The sequence below is a fragment of the Podarcis erhardii genome, assembly GCF_964252035.2.
Source record: "Podarcis erhardii genome assembly, chromosome: 5".
Classification (NCBI taxonomy): domain Eukaryota; kingdom Metazoa; phylum Chordata; class Lepidosauria; order Squamata; family Lacertidae; genus Podarcis; species Podarcis erhardii.
The window spans coordinates 35,174,489-35,201,610 of NC_138509.1; the positions used below are offsets into that span (position 1 = coordinate 35,174,489).

Below are 27,122 nucleotides of genomic sequence, written 5' to 3' on the forward strand. Positions count from 1 at the left end.
AGATAAGGGAGAGTTGTCCAATGGTGACCTTTAAGCTAACTGAAAGGACTTCTGCTTGTGCATGGCTGAGAACCTGGTTTTCACTGATTCCAACCCCCTGCCCTGCTCAGCCACCTGCGCCCCAGCCCAAAAGCTGCTCCTGAGGATTGAGGGGTGCTCCAAAACAGTATGGAATATAGCACAGAATGGTTCAGTGTATAGTGTCCTGTCTCGTATGAACAGAAGTACGTTCTGCAAGCATGGGGGTTGGGGGTTCTGTTCCCAGAGCCCACTTGAGAGGGCTGAAGATTCCTGAGGATCAAACCCCTCCCCCTTTGTAAAGCCTCATAGCCCTGTGGTTGCGCAGCAACATGTGTTCCTTCTTATTATTTTTGCTTTATGATACGCTCAGGTTGTTTCGTTACTGTCAGTCATGACATAAATGGTTTCATTTCATGTTATCTCTGTGTGTTTCTGTGTGCTTAGAATCTCCATAGGTCCACCAATGTGGTCTACCAAGCTCACCACGTTAGCAGGAGTAAGAGAGGGCAAGTCGTGGGCTCAAGAGGTGGCTTTCGAGGCTGTACAGTGTGGCTCACAGGTATTGTACTCATGATTAACTCAGCAAGTTGGCGCATGGGAAAAGCTATTCACACAGTGAACAAAGTTACTGTATTGCAACTGATGGGTCCATTATAATAAGTCACATATAAGGAGAAAGAGGTGTTGTTTAATGTTCAGTTCAGCATGGCCAAGAGGTGTGAGTTCCAAATGCTTTAATGCAGCGGTGGTGAATTGCTGGCCCATGGTTTGTGCTTGGCTCCCCAACCATTTTATTTTTAGTTCATTTGTTCCTGCCACAGACACCCACCAACCTTGCCAGTGGCGTGGCTCATCTGACAAATAGTTAGGGGGTGACAACCCCTGTGTGTCAGCTGATCTACGTGTGCCCTGTATCTGTGTGTGTTTGGTGCGTGTGGCATAGGTGCATATGTGAGGCAACGTATTTGTTACTGTCACTGGATGCTCAGAAATTGAGACTTCATGTAGAGCCATACTTCATGTAGAGCAGTCCAGGGTGGCCACAGCAGCTCCCTGGCTCCCATTTCCCCAGCTAGAGCTTTTTTTTATGTCTATCTGTAGCCAAAATGGACTGAAAGAAGCTTGCACAAACTGTTCTGTTAGTCAACACTCCACTGTAGATACCTTTTCCCAGAGCAGTTAGAATATTTGTGAACATTTCCCAGCAGCTCAGTCAATGGATAAAGAGACTCATACATGACCAAAGACAAACACACATACCTGTTGTTTGATAAGTTAGATAACTTGTTTATAAAGGAATAAAAATGTTTTATTAAATGAGTTTAGTTGCATGATCTTTGAGAACTTATTTTATGACACATTTGTGAATGTGATAGGTCCTTTGGTTTACATGAAAAATCACAGATTGTATGCACTGCCTATTATTAATACAGGTCTTTCTGGTGCTGGCAAGACAACCATTGGGTTTGCACTTGAAGAGTACCTTGTGTCTCATGGCATCCCTTGCTACTCCCTTGATGGGGATAACATTCGTCACGGACTCAACAAAAACCTTGGCTTCTCTGCTGATGACCGAGAAGAAAATATCCGCCGCATTGCTGAAGTTGCCAGGCTGTTTGCCGATGCCGGACTTGTTTGTATAACAAGTTTCATTTCTCCATTCTCAAAGGTAAACCTTTCAAGAAAAACAGCATATTTCCCATGCTGTAAAAGCTACTTTTACTAGTATTTGTGGAAAGAAGATACATAATTCCTGCCCTCCCTTCCCAACAGGTGGGCGGGGTTTGCGACACTGAGCGGGCTTACCTGGTCTGGTGCCTCCCACCTGGGTCAGGGTGGCGATCGTCCGGCCCCCGGCCTGGGAGGACAATGGACGGCCAGCTGGGGGTGGGGTGAAGGCCAAGGGAAAGAGGCCAACCCCTTTGGCCAAACCTCACTTTGTTTCTTCCTCTTTCAACATTCGGGGGCTAAAAATACAGTCCTTTAAATATATTGTTTCCATGTAAAGCATTGTCAAGGAGTGTTGGAATGGATGTTGGTCCAATATTTTTATTCAGCATTATGCAAAAGAATTCTGTTTATAAAATATAAGCATGTTTCTGGCAGAGAGAGAGAGAGAGGCTGTGTCCTGTGTTTGTGTGCCCTGTAGGTCTGGATACATCCCATGTTTGGATTGATGTTGGTATTTTAAATGTGGGTATATCTCTTCTTTTATTTTAAATGTTATCTTAATGCTGATGTATAGTGCTGCTTTGCTGCTATTTGTGGGTAGATGCCCTGAAAAAGCAGGATAAATACCTAGAAACAAATGAACAAATAATATAAGAGGGAGAGAGAGAGAGCGCTTTGTATCAATGTCCTGTCATGTCTCTCTCTGTGTGAGTGTGAGTGTTTGTACTGTAACGTAAAAGGAAACAAATGTTAGCATTGGTATGCTATTATTTACTCTGCTTTCCTTTTATACAGGACCGCCAGAATGCAAGAAACATTCATGAGGCAGCTGGACTTCCTTTCTTTGAAATCTTTGTGGATGCTCCCCTGAATATCTGTGAGAGTAGGGATGTGAAAGGCCTTTATAAAAAAGCACGAGCTGGAGAAATAAAAGGTATGCCAGTTTTTGCATCTACTGATAATGTATTCTATTCCCCACATGAAATCCCCAGTTCACATCACCCCCCACACCACTTCTTCCAGAAGTCTCCCTTGAGCAGCAGACTTGCTTTGGCTGAACTCTGCTCCAGTCTGAATTTGTGTGTTACTAGATACCCAGCTGAGAGATGCCAGGGGCCTCCCATGGCTGTGCCATGGCTAACTGCAGCTATGGACCCAACACAGCTGTGTTGCAGGAAGGAAGGGGCACTCTGGTGACACATTCTCCTGTTTGAAACCCAATGAGCTAGATAGGAAACTCTGCTGCCTTGGAATGTAGCGATTTCTCTGTCATGTTTTCACTTAAGTAGTTGATGAGAGGTCTCCAGCAGTTCGTGCAAAAGATGCAAAAGCCATTCCTAAGCATGGGTGTCCTGAAAGAGAACACATTTCCTTGCCCTTTTTAACCGCTTGACTGCCATGCTTATGTTTATGTAAATGAATATTCTACACTCTAGGATTCACTGGAATTGACTCAGATTATGAGAAACCAGAAGCGCCTGAGATTGTGCTGAAAACCAACATATATTCTGTCACTGAATGCATCCAGCAGATTGTGGACCTCTTGCAAGACCAGGTACACTGTTTAAGTAATGAAACCTAGAAAAGCATGAATCTTTCCCCCCCCCCTTCCCAGACCCATTTAAAAAAATGAATATTGTCACTAAGGGTCTACACATCTTCTTTTTATCCTCTAGAACATTGTTCCGCCAACTGCGATCAAAGATGTTCTTGAACTGTTTGTCCCTGAAAATAAAGTTGAACAAGCTCGGGCTGAAGCCAATACACTGCCTTCTGTGAAGATTACCAAGGTAAGAGAGTAGTAACCTGGAGGAGTGAAATTGTGTTAATCTGCTGTAGCAAAACCATCCAATGGTAGTGGATTTCTTCACCCTTACATTCCTTCCTGTGTTCCAAGGATTATGCATAGTTTGGTGCACTGTGTATAAGGGAGGTCTATCAGTGCATGGAGCCACTAATTCTTGTTGGTGCCTCTTCACCACCGTCTTCATTCACATCTAAAGCAGCATCATACCACTTTAAACATTCATGGCTTCTTCCCAAAGCATCCTGGGAACTGTAGTTTGCCAGAGGGCACAGAAAGTTGTTAGGACTGCAGACCTCTATTCCCCCTCACAGAGCTACAATTTCCAGAGATCCCTGGGAAGAGGGCTTGATTGTTAAAACCTCTCTGGGAATTGTAGCTCTGTAAAGGGGATGGGGGTCTTTGAACAACTCTCAGCACCCTTTAATGAATTACAGTTTCCAGGATTCTTTTGAGGAGAAGCCTTGGCTATTTAAAGTGAAATGATGCTACTTTAAATGTATAGTGCAGATGGGACTAAAGCCTGTGGCAGTATATTCCCAAGAAGGCTCTCCAATCCTTATTTCTATATATGTTCTATCAGAAGATAACGAAAAAAAAGACCCAAAACTAGCTCTGCCATCAAGCCGATCAAGCAAACTGCATCAGCTTGCCAATTTTATAGTTTAGTATATTTTTATTACTCTTGGAGGGGTGCGGTGCCATCTGAACGTTCTGCATCGGGTATCAAAATCTCTTGGATTGCCTTTTGAATGCTTTCCAATCCTCCATTGGCTATGCAGGCTGGGCATGTTGGGAGTTACATCTGGAGAATTAAGGATTTCCCTTCCTGATTTACACTATGGAAAGGTTCCTCAGGAAGACCCGTTTCCTCTCAGCTAACTCTGGCAGAAGTTGCTGGCCCCCTTATCTGTCATGGACATGCTAATGAGAGAGTTTACAACATGGGTTGCCATTATGCCTCAGGGAGCCAGAATCCAAAATCCTGCGTGTACCTTAGGTTTTCCCAGGTCCATAATATTCAAACCGTATTCTAAGGAACCCTCTAAAGCTTATCCAGACTTTCATAATAATAAGAGGAGTAAAAGGCTGCTTGTTTGCCACTGCCAGTCTCCCTCTAGAATGCACTAAGTTGATAAAGGAGAGTGTTTGATGTATGCTTAGGCCACCAACCTTTAACTTACCTGTGAGTTTGGGGACCCATTTCCTAATTGTTGTTATTATTTTTACTGTGTATCTGTATGGTGGTAGTGCTGTTGTTGTGGCCCACTTCAGATCAGGCCGCAACCATGTAAATGTGAGGGAACTTCACCATCTGAAGACCAATGTTCTAGGTTAGTCATTCACTTCAGCCAGGACTACACCAAGGCCCAGTGGCCCCAGTCTGCACCCTCTGTTAATTCCAGGGTCTAAAACATTCCTTAAGGTACTCAGCTACACACAGGTGTCCTGTGGCTGACTTCCAGACAAATCAGTTTAGAAAGGATTCTCTGAGGGCAAGATGTTTGAAATTCCTTGTACTAGCTAAGAATAGATCTCTTTAAATGCAATGCCCTTGCTGTTTCCTTTTTTTAAAAAAACCAAACAAACATAAAATGAAGATTTAACAACCGCTAGTCAACACTGAGTTTATTCCAGGCTTCTTTTATCTTTGATGCTTTTGATCCCAATGCAATTGGACTCAAAATGATTCCCACGACACCTGTGGCCATCTACTGGCTAATATTTGCAGGTGCAGCCATTTACGCTTCTACAACTGCATGATTAGAAATTAATATCCGGCTGCTTCTGTAGAAATGCTAGCTTTTTTTTTTTTTGAGGGCTGTGGGTGTATTATTATTAATTGCATGCCCTTCGTATATATTTGAGTTGGGGGTATGTTGATATAAACCTGCTATAAGCAAGCAGTAAATTTCCAGAGCTGTGAGGCGGATCCAAAACCTGCCTCCTACACAGTGTCTACCAGGTGAAGAGGCTTTACAACCTTAATGATGAATCCAAGTGCACCTTTTATTTATTCCTATATCAGAGAATGGTTGGTATTGCTATTGAAGGAAGAGGAATTACATGTGGGGATAATATTGCATTGTAGCGAAGGTTTCCCAATATTGCTGGCATTGTGTGATCTGGTCATGAACCATGAGAAATCTCTTGGGGAGATACAGTTCACAGTATATGGGTTTCCCTCAACATAACCTGCCCATCATAATGACTGACACCTGCTAGTAAAAAACATGTGGTTATGATGTTTTATCCCTTTTGTTTTGGTCATAAGTAACTTACACATTTTAGTAATTGGGCTTGTATTTTGGTAGTGGAAATGTAGTCGCTTTTATCTAAGAAAATATTTTTTTGGGGGGCCAAACAAGAATTGGGGATGCTCCAATGTATTTAATTAGAAAGTAATTTGCAATACTTAAAAGTGTGAAAACAGGCAGTCTTTACTTGTGTTGTAAATCTGCCATATGGTGTTCTCTTTTTTTCAGTTGGATCTACAGTGGGTTCAAGTCCTAAGTGAAGGTTGGGCCAGCCCATTGAAAGGGTTTATGCGGGAGAAAGAATACTTGCAAGTTATCCATTTTGGCACCTTGCTTGATGGTATGATTTGCCGGCTCCTACACTTTGTCTTTAGAGCTTTTGCCTGCCTATATGCACATTGCGGGAAATTCAGCAGAAGAAATCAGTTCAGAACACTTACCTGTTGAGGTGACTGGAGCATAGCTTTTGAATGAAACAGTTCACATTACTGCTCTATTGGGAGATGTGAAAAAACCTGCTGATCACAGGTGCATCCATGCCAGATTCTGGGCACGTCCAGTTGAACTAGACCTAGCCTCACTCTCAAGGGCCACAGAAAATGCACAAAGCCTAAGCTTTTGTTTTGGGGGAGCATTTCAGGCAGTCATAAAAGCTTTCCTCTTTATTTCCCAAGTTGCTGGGCTTTAAAATGCTATTTGTGGTGTAATGGATAGAGTGTTGGTCTAGGAAGCCTTGGGTTCAAACCCCCCACATGCATGAATCTCACTCAGTTATCTTGGATCACTTACTGGGCATAATGCAACAAAAGTTAGTTGTAACTAAATTCCCCTGAAACCTAGAGCTGAAAGTAGTTTAAGGGATGCTTTACTTCCCATGGGGTACGCACACATTTCTTATGTCCCACCATTGCCCCCTGCAAATAGGATTTTGTTTTTTTTGAAAGAATACACAACCTGGAAATCTTAGGAAAGTGGAATGGAGCCTTCTTCACTTAAGTCCTATTCCACTGCTTGCCATAATATTTATTTGCAAAGAACCTTCGTGAGATAACACATGTGATCTTTTAATCTTGCCTACTATATGGAGTTGTTGTTATTAACATAAAATAGGAAAATCTCAGAGCCCTTATCATGTGCAACTAGCGGCCCCAAATAAAAACCTACATTCTCACCTGCATAAAAGGACAGATTCAGTCAGTGGGTTCCAGCCTTGCATCATAATACAGAACAGGATGCACAACTGCACCTGCGTTAGCTGCACCCTTGAGAACCTTTTCCTCTCTTCCTGCATTGGTCTGAATGAAGCAAGAGGATGTTGAGGGTTAGAACATCAAATTGAAGTTATTTGCCTGGGGGTGGGAGGGTGGGCCAGTTAAAATATGGTTGATAATTGTGCTTATATTTTGCCAGGAAGGGGTAGAGTTGATATATCCGAGCTTGGTACGTATTCAGTTGTTTTCTTCCCCCACTATGGTATGAAAATAATTACAGTTATGAGATTTTCATTTAAAAAGTTAGAAAATGTATGTTATAGAAATGAAATTTTGATGTAGAGGGCTGCAATCCGTTACGAGTATATTCGTGATCCAACCAGTTACCAGTACCAGGTTCCTCATGCATTTTTATTGGCTGGGAAAGGATATGTCTTAATTGGCTTTGATCCCTGATTGGCAAAGCTCTTATTAATTTCCATAGATCAGGCTTGCACTCAGTTCTTTTGTTTAAGGTGATTCCTCACTGAATATTAGCGATGTGCAACTTGTCAACCACTGACCCACATGCAGCTCTCCAGTCCCATACGCTGAATATTTGATGATAAGGCCATTGGCGGAATCCGCAGTTTTATCTCTAAAATCTATATATTTCCAAAGAGCTTTCGATAAGACTTAAATAAAAATGCATCTGGTTGAATTGCACTATGAATATATTAAAAGTTCCTGATTATGCATGGATTAAATATGGGTGACCTATAGACTTGGTAAGTATAAAATTTAAACTAAGGTCAGCAGAATCTGCACGGTGGCTTGGATTCAAAGGTTCCCCCTCCGTGAGCAGAAAACCTCTTTTGATCATGGAAGGGCTGTGGAAGAGTGTTGCATAAGAACAGTTCTTCTGTTTCCGCAATACCATTTGCTATTATTGCTCTGGATTCCATACAGTAACTGGTTTTACTTTACATCCCTGACATATGTGCAAAGCAAGCCCTCGCAGCTGGAATGCAGAAAAGCACTTACAGCAGCCACTTGCAAACACAGCTATTTAAAATCCCCAAGCACCAAGAGCCAAGCAAGCCTGGCTTTCCTAATGTTTGTTAAGTGGCTATTGCAAGCACTTTTCAATGGGGACATGTTTGCTCTCCAGCCCTAATGTCATACTTTCCAGGGGTGAACGGCATGTGTCCAATGTAGTTGCACAATTAATTAGGATGCTGCAGTGTAGTCCAAGATACTTTATTACATTAGACCTTCAGCTTGTAACCCAGCCATTAAGGCTTGCTTTGCCCAAATGTAAAGGATTTAAATAAAGTCTTCAAAGAGCAGTGCTAACGACTGTACTTGCTTTTTGCTTGTGCGTCTTTGGATCCAACCCATAACCAAGATGATCCTTGGATAATCTCAAGGATAGTTAGAGTAGTGCAAATAATCACCAAATCCATTAAAATTTTACTTTGGAATTGTAATGAAAATCACATGCATTCAATGGTTAAAACTGCCATGATACTTCATTTCAAATTTGTCATTGATTATATTTTTTATGAACTGAAACCTTCAAAAAAAGTTTTAATATGTTTGCGAGCGTTAAATACAACCACCAGCTAAAAAAAATTGGGTAAGTTTACTAGAGGGTATAGTTTTTACAAAGTAAATGTTGTGTTTGAACAACAGCAAAACAAAACTGATTGTAAATATCCTGGCATAGGAACACTGGATGCACAACAAAACAGAAAGGCAAAGTGATATTTTGATGCTAAGAAGTGGCATAAACTCAACGTGTGGTAGCCAACATTAGTCACAGTCTGAGTAGACCTATTGAAATAAATCAATTTACATAACTCTGAGTAGGTCTGATGTTGGGTATTACCCAGTATTGTACATACTGGAATGAGCAAGAGCATGAGTAACAGGGTTTTTTAGTGCGTAGGGGTGTGGATATGCATTTGGAAAATGTGCATTTGGAAAAAGAATGTGCATTTGGAAAAAGAATGTGCATTTGGAAAAATAATGTGCATTTGGAAAAATAATGTGCATTTGGAAAAATTGGTGTGAGGGATGAGACATGTTAGGTATATTTGTTTATTAAGCACTTTACTGTGTTGAGGGCAATATGAACACAATCATGTAAGGAAAGAATGCACTGAGTTTCCATATTACTGTATTAAAAGACTTTTTTCTCTGGGGCCAGAACCTCCTTTGCTGCACCTTCATCTTTGAGAAGATAATGCTTCTTTGCATCCTTGTAAATACTCTCAAAGTACTCCTGTTTTGTGCCTTGGGCCTGTCTCACACCCTGTGTTCCTTCTTCAGTCTATTCAAACACAGCTGGTGTTTTGATATTCTATTATATATTTTGATGTTATAATGATGTTATATTATAATGGATGTATTAGAAGTGTTTTGTTTCCACAAATTGTTGGTTCCTGCTTTTCATTTTGAGTCCAGTGTTTGCACTTACCAGCCTTTTGGTGCTGGCATGATGGGTTTTGGTAGCAATATACAGGTGAGGATTGCAGAAGGGTTATTGCAAATTGATGACCCTACAAAGAATTTGACCTTGCCCTTCAAATCCATGGAGCACACACTCTCAGCACAAAATGGCCCAATTTTTCATTAATGAAAACATAGTTCACATGTATGTATATATGTATGGATACATATCTTGGAGGAGTGCTACACTCACCATTTTCCTTCCCCCATTGCATGAAAGACAAATATCTAACTTCAGCTGGGTATGACAGGCAGAGGAGATCCAGTCAGTGAACTACGTAATCCAGAGAACTCCCTACTAATTTATTAATCCCTTTTGGTTTTGCTCACTAAACTCCTCTTTTTCCTAGTCAGGCCTTTCAGTTGACCAGACCAAATATAGGCCTGGACTGAGACTGAGGCAGACCTTCTAAAAACACTTTGAAAAAGCTTTGTTGGTTGGCAGCTTAATTCTGCAGACAAAATACAGCTGTGGCAGAAGAAATTGAGCAGGCCACTCTGCTGATTTGAGAGCACACTGAACCGAACTGAACTGAACTGTCAGTCTTGCTATAGCTGTGCTGTGACTCCACTGAGTCACCTACTTGAAGGAGCAATTTGTGCAGAGTTTATGGCTATATATGTCATTTGATCAGTGTAGCAATCATATGTCCTCTTTTTCCAGGACACTTCCTCTTTTTCATGGGTAGAGTCATCCTAGAGAACCATAATTAAAAGTAGAAGTTGGCCAATGTCTCCTCTTTTTTCGCTCTTCAAAATATGGCAACCCTACAAATTTATAGATAATTTTTTCTGCAAAATCAAAGAAAACGAACCTTAGTTTAAAAAAGAAGAGAGTAGCTACTGGTGAAGAGCAAAGGTCCAAAGATCACTCATATAAAATGCTAACGATTATATGAGTCTTGGAAGCAATCAGCAAACAAACCAGTAATCATTACAAGACATCATATCATTCTGAACTCTGGTTCTGAACTAAGGGATTCACTTTGTCCTTGATCCAGGAGTTGCACAGCCACTCCTAAGTGTTCCTGTGTGTTTTTCCCCGTTCGCTCCAATAAGGGGGCACAGTACTGTGTGCATAAATGGATGTTGACACAGAACTCCTCCTATTGAAGTGGATGAAGAAATCCTTACTTGCACCTGAATGCTCATTCCTTGTGGCAACATGCGAGGAACCAGTGTGTATGGATCTGTAATGTTCTAAATAAAAGCAACAACTTGAAAGTCCAATAAGGAGGTAGATATTGCATCCTCTAACATCTTTGTTGAGGTTGATGTGGTACCAACAAACGGTAGTGGTATGAAAGGGTGTTTGTTTTTTACAAGGTGAATAAACTTTTTATTTAGTAGCTCATTTGGTGTCCAACCTTTCAAGTCAGTTCAAGTTAAGTCCAAAGTATGAGGTTATGCCATCCAGTGTACTCTCTTGTGACTCCCCGTGCTTTGGTGTTATTTAACCTGGTTTTAATCACAGATTTAATGTAAAATGTTTTTCATTGCTCCGATGCTTTAATTATTGCAAATGGTTTTTTATTGCATTTTAAAGGGTATTGCCCTTGGAGCAGAAACACCAAAAGGTTCATTTATAAAACAAATACATTCACCATTGGGTGTGTCAACTGTGACAGCTCCTGGACAGAGGCAACCTTAGCAAAGTCATCCATTCTCTGCTAACCTACAGATTAGACTACTGCAATAGGTTAAAGGTGCAGCTGTCTTTGAAGACTGTTTGGAAACTACAGTTAGTTCAAAATATTGTTGTTAGACTGTGAAGTGGGGCAGCTGATTGGGAGGTGTCTCAGCATGGAGAAATTGGATGGGGACATGTTTTTCTCTCTTACATATCAATTTATGCTGGATCTGTTTTTAATTGCTGCTGTTTTTATCCTGGGGGGTCCCACCCTTTTCTTTTCTTTTCTTTTCTTTTCTTTTCTTTTCTTTTCTTTTCTTTTCTTTTCTTTTCTTTTCTTTTCTTTTCTTTTCGTTTTATGTTGTAAGCTTCCCTGGGTGTTTTGTTTTAACATTAAAGCATGATGTATAGATTGATTGATTGATTAAATAAATAAGTAAATCGCCAAAGGACCTTCTCATTTCAGTGCTTCCAGATGAGCAACTTAACCATCCTTTTCACATATCTGTGTGCCCTGCCCCATCTTGTTGAGCCACAGCTCTGATCATCAGTGGCTATTGGCCATGCTGGCTGGAGCTGGAGCCCAGCAACATCTGTGGAGCCATCCCTGATGTACTTTTATATATATATATATATAAAGTTAATTGAAATAAAATTTCTTTCAACAGATGGCGTTATTAACCTGACCATTCCAATTGTACTACCAATAACTGCGGAAGACAAGAAACGCCTGGAAGGATGCAATGCGTTTACACTGGAGTACAATGGGCGGAGGGTGGCCATACTGCAAAATCCAGAATTTTTTGAGCACAGGAAAGAAGAACGTTGCGCACGTGTTTGGGGAACCACATGTGCAAAGCACCCACATGTAAAGGCAAGTGATCACAGAATAAGTTCCTCTATTTCTGTGGCGATGAATATGAGCAACCTGTCTACCTATTTAGGTTGATAGCTCTGCATCACTTCAATAGAAAATATAAATTCTCCTGCAGCAAGAATTAGGGCCTCCTCGGGAGTGGCCCCAGGACTCTTTCAAGAGGTGCGGTTGCATATCCTCCTCCAATGGCAATGTAAAAGCTCACTCACTTATCAGGAAAAACTTTGGGGTTTCAGTAGCCACTTGCTATGTTTTTAAATTGCTCACAACATTTCTATTTTGGGGCAGGTGAGAAAGGTGATACAGTCGCATTTGTAATTACACTGGGTGCTTTTCAACTAAATTATGGTGCTAGTGCAAGGATTTGCACTAGTGTAATGGGTTGTCCCCCCACATGCCACTTACATCATTTCCAGTTGTGCTCTGGAGAATTAGTGGAACCCCCAGAACAGATTTAGGGGGTTTAGGAGAGGGTGAGATCATTCTGTTGCACAGTGAGAAATGCCTGTGCTGACAGAACAATATGCTTAACGCTACGTTGAATACAACACATGGTTGTTGTTGTTTACTGTGGCTATTAATACTGGGTTTTTAAATGCCTTGAGTTTTTCTTTTCTTTTCTTTTCTTTTTTTAAAATGAAGGTTGGCAAGGTTTGAAATAAATACATCTTTGTATTAGGAGCTAAAGATAGCAAGTTTCGTAAGAAGGAAGTATGCAGAAGTCTCAATGGCTATTTTACACCAGTCTACCTCCCACCTCCTGGCCTTTTGAATGGCTGCTGGGGTTGCTGAAGGCTTGTGCCTTCCAGCTAAGCCTGAGCCTTTGCAACTCTCACCTAAGCACTGCCTGAAAATTGAAAAATTGAAAGGATGGCAGCGCATGGGGGGCGGGGACAGATTAGAATGCACCAGTGAGAACAGAATCTGCCCTCCCTGGCATGCTCAGGGCTCCACATGTCACTCCTTCCAACCTAGTTCCTGGAAAGTCTTTCTGAACTCATTGCAAAATCAAGTTTATGAATCAGAAGCTAGCAACAGTAGACAATTTATACTGTAAATAGGCAAAGTTCCGAGATCTAAGTATATGGCAATATGGCCATGATATCAGAATTTTCAAGCAATGTTTTTCTAAACATGTAGCTGGGAGAGGAGAAGCGAAAGTTGTCATTCTCTGCTTCAAATTATCTTGAACTTTCTTGAACTGCCTGGAAGCCACAGTTTGCCTGCCACTCCTACCACATTTCTGCTTTTTAAGCAGTCAGCACCACAAAACCTCTTCGATAAGGTCCCTTCTTCATTTTACCATGGATAGCAGCTGTAACCCCACAGTTACATTATAAGTATCATTTTGCCTTAATTAACTGTGGTGTCCTTTGATAGATGGTGATGGAAAGTGGAGACTGGTTGGCTGGTGGAGACCTCCTTGTATTAGAGAGAATTAAGTGGAATGATGGGCTGGACCAATACCGCTTGACTCCCTTGGAGCTGAGGCAGAAGTTCACAGAAATGAATGCTGGTAAGTGTTTGCATTTGCAACATTGCTTGTACCATGTGGCAGGGAGCAGGGCTTTCTCCCTGGTGGTTCCAACACTCTGGAACTAGATGTCCTGCAAGTGTTGAGGAACATATATAAACCACACCGATCCAATACATTATGTTGCCTGATGCTGAGCCCAAGTGGCGTCCCCCACTAAGGTAACATGTTAAAAAGATTTGCACCATCCAGACACCAATTCCTGCCTTCATCTATTCCCACCCTCCAGGAGTTCTGCCGAAGTAGATGGTTTGACCCTGCTCTTTGGTCCACTGAGACTAACACAGTGGTGGCTGTGCTGTCCTTCCAAATGATGGGACAGCAGCATTTTCGAAGCCTCAGAAAGGCAGTAAAACAGGAGTTTTCCTGAGCGCATAGCTGGCGTTGAGCAGCTCTGTTGGAGAGTGGTGTTTAAGAGAGGTTCTGATTTAGGATGCTGAATTTTCTTATTAGGATGATTGTTTCTGATGTGCAGATTTGCAAGTGTCTCTGTGATGCCTTTATTGTTCTTTTATTAGGATTTTTGTTGTTGTGGAAGTCAAGAGATGTTGAAAATGAGGTGGACCATAAAATGTTTAGAAATGAAAACTATGTGATTCTCTCTTTCATTTGGGGCGGCGGGGCGGGGGGGAGAGAACGAAAAGTTATGTTCTTTGGATCGTGCCGTGGAGAAAAAAAAATAGTTTCCTACTATAGAAAGTCAAAGGCCTCCCAGAAGTGAAAGATATTCATACTAGAATTCCAATGCTGATGTTGGCTTTATTAACAGGGATGGGGAACCAGTGGCCCTACAGAAGTCACTAGACTCCAGCTTCCATTGGCCCCAACCAGGGGTCAGGGATGATGGGAATTACAGTCCAGCAACATCCAGTGTGGAAGGGCACAGGTTCCCCATCCCTACTTTAGGGATCTGTGTGTGTATTATTTATATTATTATTAAGCCTGTAAATATTAAAAGCTGCTGCGTTTAATGTAGGTCCATATCATCTACTTTTCACTGCTTAGCATCGTGGTGCAGTTTTGCATGTCCTGGATCCTCCCGCATCTGCATTTCTCACTTCTTACATTTCAGATGCGGTGTTTGCTTTCCAGTTGCGCAATCCTGTGCACAACGGACATGCCCTGCTGATGCAGGATACCAAACGGCGCCTCCTTGAGAGGGGCTATAAGCATCCTGTGCTGCTCTTGCACCCTCTCGGGGGATGGACCAAGGATGATGATGTGCCTCTCGAGTGGCGCATGAAGCAGCATGCTGCAGTGCTGGAGGAGCATGTGCTGGATCCAAAGTCCACCATTGTGGCCATTTTCCCTTCTCCAATGTTGTATGCTGGACCGACAGAGGTATGCATCGTTTTGCTGTCCTCCTTTGCTTCTCCCTACAATGGGATTCTTTTCCTTTTAAATTATTTCTCTTAAGTCTTGGGAATTCCCTGGGAATTGTAGCTGCAGTGATGGGGACTACAAATCTCCAACAGAACATGATTAATGCCCTCACTAACAGAACAATCATGTGCATACTTAGTTCAGTGGGGCTTATTCTCAAGTAAATGTGCATAGGAGTTTCGCCTAAACTATTATTTCCAGGATTCTTTGGAGATAAACATTGCAAACTGGTGCAAAACCATTGTAAGCTCAAAAGGGCTTACAAATATCAGTGAGAAAACAGTTTCAGCCCTCGAGCTCACTGTAAAGGTAAAGGGACCCCTGACTATTAGGTCCAGTCGCGACCGAGTCTGGGGTTGCGGTGCTCATCTCGCTTTATTGGCCGAGGGAGCCGGCGTACAGCTTCCGGGTCATGTGGCCAGCATGACTAAACCGCTTCTGGTGAACCAGAGCAGCGCACGGAAACGCTGTTTACCTTCCCACCAGAGCGGTACCTATTTATCTACTTGCACTTTGACGTGCTTTTGAACTGCTAGGTTGGCAGGAGCAGGGACTAAGCAACGGGAGCTCACTCTGTGGCGGGGATTCAAACCGCCAACCTTCTGATCAGCAAGTCCTAGGCTCTGTGATTTAACCCACAGCACCACACACGTCCCTAGGCTCACTATAGATGCAACACAAAATAGGGGTTGGGAGGGAGCAGGCAAAATCAAGTTCAGGCACTAATTCTTAGTTGCAGGGATTTTGTGGTGAACATATGGAGCAGGGGGGAAATGGAGAGGGGAGTAAAATTGCTGATCTTCCAGCAAAGCTGAGGGAGAAGTCCTGTAGCCTGTCTTTTCTCCTCTCCTATAGTGTGATGGAATGGCTGCTGAAAGTTGAGGGAGGAGCATGAATTTGTTATGGGTTTTCATCCAACCCTCCTTGGAAGTTTTTAAGCAGAGGTTGGATGGCCATCTGTCATGGATGCTTTAGCTGAGATTCCTGCATTGCAGGGAGTTGTGGACTTCCAAGTCTACCATTCTATGATCCCTCAAAGTTTTTTCAGCCAAACTCAATCCATCCATCCATCCGGCAAACTCTAATCCTGTGGCGCTTCCTTAGGTCCAGTGGCACTGTCGGGCTCGGATGATTGCTGGAGCCAATTTTTACATTGTGGGCCGTGATCCGGCAGGTATGCCTCACCCAGAGACCAAGAAAGATCTGTACGAACCCACACAAGGTGGGAAAGTGCTCAGCATGGCTCCAGGACTGAACTCTGTGGAAATCATACCCTTCCGAGTAGCAGCATACAGCATAGTACAAAAGGCGATGGTCTTCTATGATCCGGACAGGTAAGTGACACAGTAAATGACCACCTGTAGCAGAGGCGTAGTGGTTTTGTAATGGCTTACCTAGGCCTATGTGCTCATTTGCATCAGAAACGGTTCTTTCCCACATTCTCCTCCACATGAACTGATTGAAGCCTCACAGATGAAAAAAGTATATGTTGTTAATTTAAATTGCTCAAAACTGTGGGGAGGCTCATTTTGCAGCATGCGAAAATGTTTGAAAAATCTGTTTCTGGGTTTTGGATTAGCTAGGATGTTGAAATATAACTGCCTGTAGCTGCGTGGCAGCTCACTCTGTCCAATATTCATTTTGGAAAATTACAAAATCAGAGTCTGCAAAAAGACCTGCCCAGCTGATAAGTGCCCATAGAGAAATAGCACGACGAACATTATGTTCTGGTTCATGGGCTTGATTTGCTCCTGCGTGATATTGTGAAACGCAACCTTGAAATCTGGGTTTCAGTTCTGGGATTGCTGGAGAGCCCATTGCACCCATTTCCATCTCATTTGTATGTTCATTAAGATGAACCGAAAAGTTGCAACTTCTCTGCGTTGCTGCTGGTATTTCATTCTTTCTACAGTCATACCTTGGAAGTCGAACAGAATCCGTTCCAGAAGTCTCTTTGACTTCTAGAACATTCAGAAACCAAAGCACGGCTTCTGATTGGCTGCAGGAAGCTCCTGCAGCCAATCAGAAGCCGCGGAAGCCCCGTAGGATGTTGGGCTTCCAAAAATAGTTCGCAAACTGGAACACTCATTTCCGGGGTTGTGGTGTTCGGGAGCCAAAATGTTCAAGAACTAAGCTGTTCGAAAACCAAGGTAGAACTGTATTTGTAATGTCTTCATGGATAACTTTTTTTGCTTACTAGGCACAATGAATTTGACTTCATTTCTGGCACACGCATGAGGAAGCTGGCTCGTGAAGGTGAAAACCCCCCTGAAGGATTCATGGCGCCGAAAGCTTGGAAAGTGTTAACTGAGTACTACATGTCACTGGGAAAAAATAATTAATTTTGCTTTTATCCAAGTGCATCTTGGTTTTTAAAGATGGGCTCTTTCAATTGATTTATATGCTGTTCTACATCTTCTACTTTGAAATTTTCTGCTGTTTGTGGGCATTTTCTTCCCAGCTTTCCCCTCTCTGAAGTTATTAGGAAATTTCCTCTTAATTTCAAAGGAAAGCCATAGAAGAGATTTTATTGTACATATATATATATAAAAAGAGAAAGATTATGGTAGTCCAAAGCCATATACTGATTTATCACAGCCTTTCGAAAGAGGTTGTCTGCACTGTGCAGAATTATGCAGCTGAAAAATTTGGAGTTATTTATCTGTTCTTCTTTGTTGCTTTTAATTCATTCCCAGCTTGCTCAATGCAATTAAGTAGGACTTTTGCTCCTCCTCCTCCTGAGCAGCACTAAATGGGAAGTTTACCTTCTGCCTAACTTTGGCATGGCCTTTCATATCTTTTTTAGCAGGTTGATGCAACATTGTTTTTTAAATTATGGTGATTATTAATAAACACCAGCATCCTGATTCATCTGCAGAAACCCTCATAATTCCACATCAGATTTCTCCCATCATCTCAAATCAATTTTCAAACTGTTGCAAGCAATTTGGAGAGTCCTGGGAAGTTGATTTAACACTTAGCAGGGGTTTTAGGGCCAGCTCAGAGCGATTTGTTGTCTGAGGCAGAACAACAAACAGTGCCCTGCCCTCCAGTTCAAAGTGCATAGTATCCAAAGCCAGTCAAGTTATTTTGGCACCTGAGGCAGAAAATTCGCTGTACAGCTCAGTTGGTTAGAGCATGATGCTGATAAATCCAACGTCGCAGGTTTGATCATTGTTCTGCTTTTGAACTCCTAGATTTTTACACATTGGACGGTAAATATTGCAGGTGCCGTGAAGGAACTAGGGTGTTGTGGTCTGAAGTTGATACCATGAATCCATTGCTGAGGTTTGTCTGCCACATTCAATATGTGAAGCTCTTTGGAACAGCCTGGAACTTTTATTGAATCCAAGCTTTTTAAGTGAATCCCTAGCCTTCATGAATGCAGACTGGATGTTGTATTGGCAAAGATTGTTCCATAATGCAGAACAGATCAGCCATCCCTGGGGCTATATGGGAATTCCAGCTGCTAGTCATATTCTCACAATTTAGCAATAGTTGCACTAAACCTCATTGAGGTTTCTGGTTAATCTAAGGTTCTTCCGAAATGTGATCTAAGCATTCGAGTGCAAACACGATTTGTTATACAAATATTAATACGCTTACAAAAGCAGTGGTTCTTTGTGCCAGTGCTTCAGTCGATTGTGACAGCATATTAAATTTATTATGAGACTTTAGCATAGAGGGGGGAGAAAGCATGATATATTCCTTCTCTTCAATCTTAACTGCTGTAGTTAAAATAAAAAAGGCACTTGAAGCCCAACACTGAGTTAGGCACAAGAGCTAGCACACTGGTATCAGTCCATCTTATTCTTTCAGAATAGTAACTAAATATTTCCCTAGTCTGCTAAAAATGCCTTTTTAAACAGTGCATTCCTATGCATGCTAACTCAGAAGTCTCGTTAAGTTTAATGCCGCTTACTCTCGGGTGCGTATAGGATTGCTGCCTTAATTTCTTCCACATGTGAACATTGTTCATATGGAATACAAAGAGAAATGTATTTTGTAGCCCACGTAGGTTTTACATTCAAATTACAGATTCTGGAACCGTAGCATGTGCTTTGGTCATGAAAAGCATCCATAGATTTAGAAGAGGAACCAGATGTTCTTCTGTAAGCAGAAAGAGTCCCATCTATTTGTCTAGGAGAGGAGGACAGCTTATCTGCAGAATTCACAAAATGCTGGTGGTGGTGGTAGTAGTAGTTGGATTTAAGATAACACAAACCCATTGAAGTCAATTTCACCAAATCCACCTGATCTGAATGGTATTCAATCGTACAAGGGACAGAGCACAGAAACAGGCAGTACTTGTGTATGTAAAGTTGCTGTAAAAGTTAAGAATATAACAGGTTAATGACAGTACACGGGGACCAAACTCTTCTCCCATGTGAGCAGATTACATATGTGGGACTCCCTCCCTTCCTGCTCTTCTTCTGATAAGTTTTCCTCCCAAATGTTGAGAGCTGAGCTGGCCCAACAGAGGCCCTAGGCCAGGGCATGGACCGGATTGCGCCCAAACTTTGGCCAAGTGTTTAAGTCAAATACAAATTGCAAACTTAAAAACAAGATCTGCCTTTCCATCTGTCTTATCTAGGAATGAAATAATATGGTTTCTAAAGATTGTGAAATTATGTTCTTATTTCCTGTAGCAATCATGCAACAAACACATCTTTACCGTCTCAAAATCGTATTTGAGAATGCCTTTTAACGGTTCCAGCTTTTAAAGTTTTGGAATCCTCATGACAAAAACCCTAAAAGTATAGTAGGGCTGCATCCAAAAGTTGCTCTGTTGGCTCAAGGACTTTTGCTTGTGCACTGGAACTCCTCCTCCCCCCGTGCACCCCAAATCTGTTCTGGTGGTTCCTCCAAAACTCCAGAACAGATTTGTGGTTGGGGGTGTGGCAGCATTCAGGAAGAGGAAGGGAAAGTTCCGTTGTGCAAGGAGAAGTCCTTGGGCGGATGGGATGGGATGACTTGGGTCAGATACAGCCCCTGTGTTCTTACAACTTGTGTGAAACAAATGCAGCCACTGGGCAGAGAGCATCCACTGTTTTTGCTGTACAACAGGCTGCATGGGATCTGCAGTAAACTGCAATGAATTAACTAGAGATTGAAAATCAGCTAATGTATATTAACAAGAGTGCCTTTTATATCCAAGCCCTCTGGAAGGGACCTTGAAGACAGAAACGATCTTGCCATTTTATAATTTAATTGATATTTTAAATAGTGTTTATATATTTCATTTCTTTTTAACCTTATACTACTATATCCATTGCCATCAGTTCAAATATATATGGGGTACTACTCCTTTTAAATAGTTAAAAGAAGAATATTCTGTAATATTTTATAGCATATTTATTACAGACACGAGACTGGAATGTATGCCTTAACTGATATATATATATCTTGATTAAAATGTCTTCAGAATTTCGTATTCTACTACTAGAATTTGCTTTTAATATCAATAAATATTTCTATGTTTAACTATTTCCTGACATTTCTTATTTATCGAAGGCCAAAACCTGCTGCCTACTGTCTGCAACCCCAAAAGCCATTGGCTAAGATGCTGTGATGCCATGGAATGTTCTGTGTGGCACTGTGTCATGCTCAGTGTGAAGTTGCCAGCGGCAGAATGTTGTCAGAGTCCAACTTGGAAGAAAGCAAAGCTTCATTTACATAGGCAGAAGAGCTATGTGCTGTTACTAGGAAGGCAAGATGGAGGCAGGAACAAACGGGGTGTGCAGAGTGAAGGTCGAGATCAGAATAGGAAGCAATCACATGGCAAGCTTTTGCTAAAAAGCATGATGTTAAGTATTTTAAATCAAAAGGAGAGCCAATTGAGTCAGTAAGATGATTCCATGGAAGTGTCTCGGAAGTACTGAGCAGAAGCACAGAGAGCTGAGGAAAAAACCCAGAGGCAAGACAGAAACCTCTGGCAGCTGATTTTCCCCTTCTGCTTCGTTATGGCAACACTATCACTGGAATGAAGTAACCTGATTTTAACCTGGTTTGAATGGGGAAGATGATTCTATGGAATGAGACTGGAGCTTCAGGTAGGGAGGGCTCTGCACTGAGATTGGGTTACATGTTCTACAAACCTAACTCTAGAGCCAGTGTGGTGTAGTGGTTAAGAGCGGTAGTCTTGTAATCTGGGGAACCGGGTTTGCGTCTCCGCTCCTCCACATGCAGCTGCTGGGTGACCTTGGGCCAGTCACACTTCTTTGAAGTCTCTCAGCCCCACTCACCTCACAGAGTGTTTGTTGTGGGTCGAGGAAGGGAAAGGAGATTGTTGGCTGCTTTGAGACTCCTTTGGGTAGTGATAAAGTGGGATATCAAATCCAAAATCTTCCAAACATTCAAACAACCAGTTTGCACATGACAGGTTGTGCTTGGGCAGCCCAAGAATGTGCAGAAGGGACTGGGCTTGAACCACACATGCAGCTATGTCCAGTCCCTATGCTCTGTCATCCACCACAGGTGGGTGAGTCATAGATGCATGGAAGGATGTACGTAAACGTCCAATCCAGGCAGTAGGCTTTTGACATACGGTGAGGGGAGATGTGCTAACCTGAGCCCTGCTCTTGTGCCTTGCCATATGTAAAAGTCACACAGCAAATCAGCATGAAATGGTCCAAGACCTCTAGTGGCTTATATAATTCTTTTAAGGGAGAAAAAAGAGCTCCTCTTTAATGAAAAATGAGATTAGGGGGGGGGAGTGGAAGTTATTTTTCCATGTACACACTTCGGAGATTTAACTGCTCACTTGAAGAACAACAAGCACCTTTTGGACAAGGTTAAGTGTTTTAACGGACGCGGGTGGCGCTGTGGGTAAAACCTCAGTGCCTAGGACTTGCCGATCGTATAGTCGGCGGTTCGAATCCCCGTGGCGGGGTGAGCTCCCGTCTTTCGGTCCCAGCTCCTGCCCACCTAGCAGTTCGAAAGCACCCCTTAGTGCAAGTAGATAAATAGGTACCACTTTATAGCGGGAAGGTAAACAGCGTTTCCGTGTGCTGCACTGGTGCCGGATCGCCAGAGCAGCTTCGTCACGCTCGCCACGTGACCCGGAAGTGTCTGCGGACAGCGCTGGCTCCCGGCCTCTTGAGATGAGCGCACAACCCTAGAGTCGGACATGACTGGCCCGTACGGGCAGGGGTACCTTTACCTTTACCTTAAGTGTTTCAAGCTCTAGAGCTCTGTAATACAACAGATTTCTTTACAAGGGATGTCTGAGACCAGAAGTAGGTATGTTTGTGCACTTTACTCAGGTATCTGGCCTGAGTACCATCTGGCACTTACTACCATGAGGGAGAAAATGGGGGCTAAATTGAAGATTGTGCTCAAACAAGTTTATGCAAACATATCTCCCTTTCTAGGGTGTCTGGATCTTGTGATAAACTCAGAAGCAGTGTTAGAATGAAACAAGGAATATTTGGAACAGTGATACTGACTTCCTTTAGGACAGAGAGTATACAGGAAACTCTAGTACAGAGTGTGTTAAAAGAGGAGTGCCACTCAAGGTGACCTGATTTCTCAACAACACACAAGACCCCAAATTCCTTCCTGCTGGCATCGCTTGTGCACAGGCAGCAGGGTGTGGCAGCTGCCTGGCAAGCCCTAGAACACTCAGGTTCATTGAGATTCCAGAAATCACAAGGCAGGGCTGATAAGAACAGCATTTACTGGCACAATGCTTTTGGTCTCCATCCAGAGGAACTGATATTAGATCCTGCACTCTGAAAGCAGGATTTAAATAGCATTTGCATGTAATTAATATGCACCTAGGCAAAACTGCTGTGTTGGGCCATAAATACAGGTAAGATTAGAGTTGGAGGAATCTTGTCAACTTCTTGCTGGAGCTGGAAAGTCCAGTTTAGAGCAGCCTCACCCAACTTGGTGCCCTCCACGTTCTTTGGACTACAACTGCCATCGCCCTCAGCCATTAGCCACACTGGCTGGGGTTGATGGGAGTTGGTCCCAACACCATCTGAGAGCACCAGGCTGAGAAAAGCTGGTTTAGAACATCTCCCAAGAGATGGCTGTCCAGATGCAGCTTAAAGCCCTCTAGTGAGGCAGACTTCGCCATCCGTTTAGGCAACTGGTCCATTGTCGAACTGAGTTTACGGATAGGAGAACTTAATGGTCAACTGAAAGCTACCCTCCTGAACCTTAAGTCCATTAGATCTACTCTGCCCCCTCTAGTAGCAGAAACAAAGCCTCTTTTATGAGACAGCCCTTCAAGTATTTTTAAGAATGCCATCATGGTCTCCCTTAGTCCTCTCTGGGAAAACCACACGCAGTTCCTTCAGCCTTTCCTTATCAGACTCGTTTTCCATGCAGCTGACCATCTTTGTTGCCCTCCTGTCAATCCATTCCAGTTTGCTTACGAATTTCACAGTGTAACACTCAGAACAAGAGACAGCCCTCCAGCCTGAATGAAACACTATGAGCTTAAATAAAGGGTCAGAAATAAGTTGCAAAAGGAAACCAGTAATTCTCCTGAATTTTGAAAAGACAAGCAAAGGCCTTTGGGGAGGCCAACATTACAACTTTCTACAAGGGTTGTGCAAATTATGCTCGGGCATTCAAGGAGGCAAACTTAATTCAAAATGTCATTAACTCAAATCCATTGACATTCTGCTTGCCATCACTCCAATGCAAGTTTCTTTTTATAAAAGGTATGGGACTTCCTAATTTGGGTTATAATGGCAGCAGGGAGAGAGCTGTGCTAAACCAGATGCCGCTTTAGTCTTGCTAGTCACTGAGGGAAAAGCTTACTACTGAATAAAGCTGCACTGCAAAATCTTATTATGTTCAGCCAACTTTACACCTTTGCAGGGGAAACATGCAGGCTGAAGACTGTAATTCTGAACACACTAACAGCAGCAACTCAAGCAGGGGGATCTGTAGCAGAGCTCACAGCAACACAGACAGAAAGGGGTAGACCTCTATCCCCCACCTCTGCTCAAGGCCACCCACAGCTGCTTTTACAAAATAAACATTACATTTGTGTGTAGTTTGCCTCTTACTTGGGGGGGGGGGCCCATACCACCCTAACGGAAGAATCTTCTTGGGAAATGAAATGGAACACAAAGACAGAGCTGGACTTCGAAAGGAGGCCAGATAAGAGTTTTATTTCTTTCCCCCTCATTTACATTTCACCATTAATACGTGTACTTTTGCTTGATCCTAAAAACCATGTGGAAAATGTTTTTGCTGCAGCAGCACACAGAAAAAAAAAGCACAGTTGCAAATGTTTTGCTACAATCATTATCAAGCTTATTGCTAACGTCATCCATTTAAACACAGCCAAGGCCAGTCTCATTTGTCACAACATATTTTTTTTGGATTTGGGGGTTGGGACCGTACAGATAACAATTCTTGGTTAACGGTAGTGGCTGTATTGTTTTCTCCTGAGACCCGAGGAACTCTGCTTTGAATTCAGGTAGGAGCAGGTGTGCCTTAGAGACAAAGCACTTTGTTGCTGATATGTTAAGTACTGTATTTTTCCGCGTATAAGACTAGGTCCCCCCCACCTAAAAAAGAATGTCAAAAATTAGGGGGTGTCTTATACACGGATGTATCCCCCCATTTTCTTAAATCTTACACATGAGGGTGTCTTATAGACAGAAAAATACGGTAACTCACTGAAGCAGAGCTTCCTCAAGCAAATGGGAGAAAATAGTGAAAAGAAAGACAACTTTTCAGCTTTCAAAACGAGGAAGGATAAGCAATGGCCACCCACAAAACTACTGTTCACAGGTCCACTTCAGACATCTTTGTGTGTTGGAGAAACAAGTATAGACTCCTTTCCTCCTCCTCCTCCTCCTCCTCCACACACACACACACACGCATGGCAGGAGCTCCATGTACAGCTCCATGGTACATGACATGTACACCTGACCTTTTCTCTGTCTCTTTTCCAAGAGGTGCACACAATGAACCCCAACCCCACGTTAAGTGCATGGTACAGGGGAAAGGTGTTCAAACATTCTTTCACTGTGCAAAAAAAGGTTGCTGATTCAATCTTCAGTCTTCCAAGAAGTAGGGTAAGCCACGAAGCAGCATAACTTGACAATTCTACCACCGCCAACAACAACAACAAAAATCCCTAGTGGGCTGAAAAGCTCCACAAAGATTTCTCCAGAATAAGTGACTGGATACCGCTTAAGACTGAGCCTTGAAAAACGTGGAGCAAACGAGCTGAGCATTAAGTTGAAATTAATGTAAGGAAGAGATAGCTTGTTTGCAGTGAAGGCAGTTGTTTCAGCAAAAAGGCAAAAAAACATTGTTAGGGTTTACTGGGGTATTTGAGGGAGCAATAAAAAATAAAACAACAATGTTATCATAGTAAAGACTTCAATCCAGAGAAAATGTGATTTTTAACTGAGAGAGAGAGAAGTGCCCAAAACTCAGGCAGACATCTGCTGGACTGGGGCATCTCTCCTTTTTGAGGAAGTAACCAGAAACTTTAACCTGATCCTATGTCGTGAGAGAGGGTGGGGAAAGGATGCTGCGAATAACAACTTAGTATAGCAACTTCAGAATCTACACGTATAGTGAAGAATTAAGTCACTGGCTGGAAAACTAGAGACATACCGGCAGACAAGAGATAAACGTGCAGAACATGCAGCGACAAAGCAGGTAGAAATATAAGTATAAAAGAATTATTTGGAAGGATAAATGCCCGAAGAATTGTTCTGGGAATTATTATGGCAGAATGGTCCAATTTATGTTGCATTAGTAATTTAAAATCTTCGTATGGTTTACTGCCCTCAACCAGTCTAAATCATGCCCAGCAAACAAGCACTATGGGAAAAGCAGTTGGGGGGGGGGCACAGGACACAAACACTTTGAAATTTCCAAATACTGTATCACATATAGTGATATAGCTACGTTTCTTGTTTCAAAGGTTCTCTTGTTTGAAATCACAGGAATACTGAGCAGGATCCAAAGAGACTTGTATGGACACTTAGTATTTCTGTGCATGCAGAGAGACGCTGCTGAGTTTCCTGAGCTGCTACTACCTTTGGAGCCTAGCAATTGCAAACGAAATTAGATTTTCTTCCAGGAAAATTGGCAATTGTAAATAACTGGAAAATGGATTCAATAAAGCCTTTCACTTGGTTGGGGGGGGGACCTTCCTGTTGAATGGCACATCTTCTATTATTTGGGGCTTCTTTGCGCCTGAGTTAACAAAATTGTAAATTAACATATTAGGTAGAATGCAAGCAGGAACAATACACTGACAACTTCTTATTTTTGCAGGAAATGGTCACAATTCTTTTTTTTTTTAAGGCACAAATTTTCTGATATGAACTCATTATTTGGAGGTTTAGCTCAATTTGTGTGACCTTTTTATTCACAAGCAATAGGAAATGGTAGAAACAAACAGCACGCCTATGAGGTGCTCAGATAATTATACTGATTTTGAATTCTGTGCTTTTAATGAAATTCAGAAAAATAAAATGAAGGGCATGAACAGAAAAACGCTATTCACTCTCTCAAAATATAGACACTCATGATTATCAAAAGGAACTGACAGGTGACAGACTGTACAAAGCAGTACTTTTGTCATAATTCTACCTATGCACGCGAGTGTCCAAGTTTTGCAAAAGCAGCTCACATAAACAGCTCTTGAAAGGATTCAGTAACACAGATGTATCGGTAGATACTAGCTGCAAGAACAAGTAACAACATTTCAGACAAAACATGGCTGAAATGCAAAGGAACAGATAAATAAGCATCAGGATTTTCCTCTAGAAGTTGTTCCACAAAATCGTCCCCAATAACCATTTTGGGACTGGATGAGAGAGGTTTTGAAAAACAAACAGAGTAAAAGAAATCACATACTGCAGCAATATTTCCCCTTAAAGAAGGAAATGCTTCATGCAAAACCTCAAACACCTTTTCAATCTAACCCAAATAGTAAAACGGATCTGGGGATTTTCTTACAGGCTCCTTCTGGGAAGAAAACTGAGAAAAAGTGATGTAAACACAGGTTATAAACCCACACCCACGAGCCCCTCTGGATCTTGACCAAAACCTGCACTGCACTTGGTTTTATTTAGCCACAAACCATTTGCTAACTTCCTTCCTTGAAAGAAAATGCAAGCCTATGAGCTGAGATGCAGGAACATTCAGCAATTTATATAAACGTGTTGTGCCCAAAATAGCACCTGCAAGAATAACCATAATCAAGTTATAAAATGAGTTGAGGGAAGTCTAGAATTAATCATTCCC

At 42.2% G+C, this 27,122-nt stretch overlaps 1 protein-coding gene and 1 long non-coding RNA gene across 2 annotated transcripts in view; both read left to right on the forward strand.

Annotated features, from left to right (window-relative positions):
- The window catches only part of PAPSS2 (3'-phosphoadenosine 5'-phosphosulfate synthase 2), a 44,824-nt gene extending 24,455 nt beyond the window's left edge, over positions 1-20,369 (forward strand). The window contains exons 2-12 of the mRNA XM_081862018.1: positions 466-580; positions 1,455-1,690; positions 2,488-2,626; positions 3,129-3,247; positions 3,369-3,482; positions 5,983-6,094; positions 11,757-11,962; positions 13,346-13,481; positions 14,572-14,840; positions 15,987-16,216; positions 17,083-20,369. Of these exons, the coding sequence (XP_081718144.1) occupies positions 466-580; positions 1,455-1,690; positions 2,488-2,626; positions 3,129-3,247; positions 3,369-3,482; positions 5,983-6,094; positions 11,757-11,962; positions 13,346-13,481; positions 14,572-14,840; positions 15,987-16,216; positions 17,083-17,224 (1,818 nt within the window). The 3' untranslated portion in view covers positions 17,225-20,369. The remainder of the gene's footprint in view (positions 1-465; positions 581-1,454; positions 1,691-2,487; positions 2,627-3,128; positions 3,248-3,368; positions 3,483-5,982; positions 6,095-11,756; positions 11,963-13,345; positions 13,482-14,571; positions 14,841-15,986; positions 16,217-17,082) is intronic.
- Positions 20,370-22,115: 1,746 nt separating this feature from the next.
- Positions 22,116-26,637, forward strand: LOC309343342. Its single transcript, XR_014157251.1, has 2 exons — positions 22,116-24,370; positions 24,809-26,637. It is a non-coding gene; the product is annotated as an uncharacterized lncRNA (long non-coding RNA).
- The last annotated feature ends 485 nt before the right edge of the window (positions 26,638-27,122 follow it).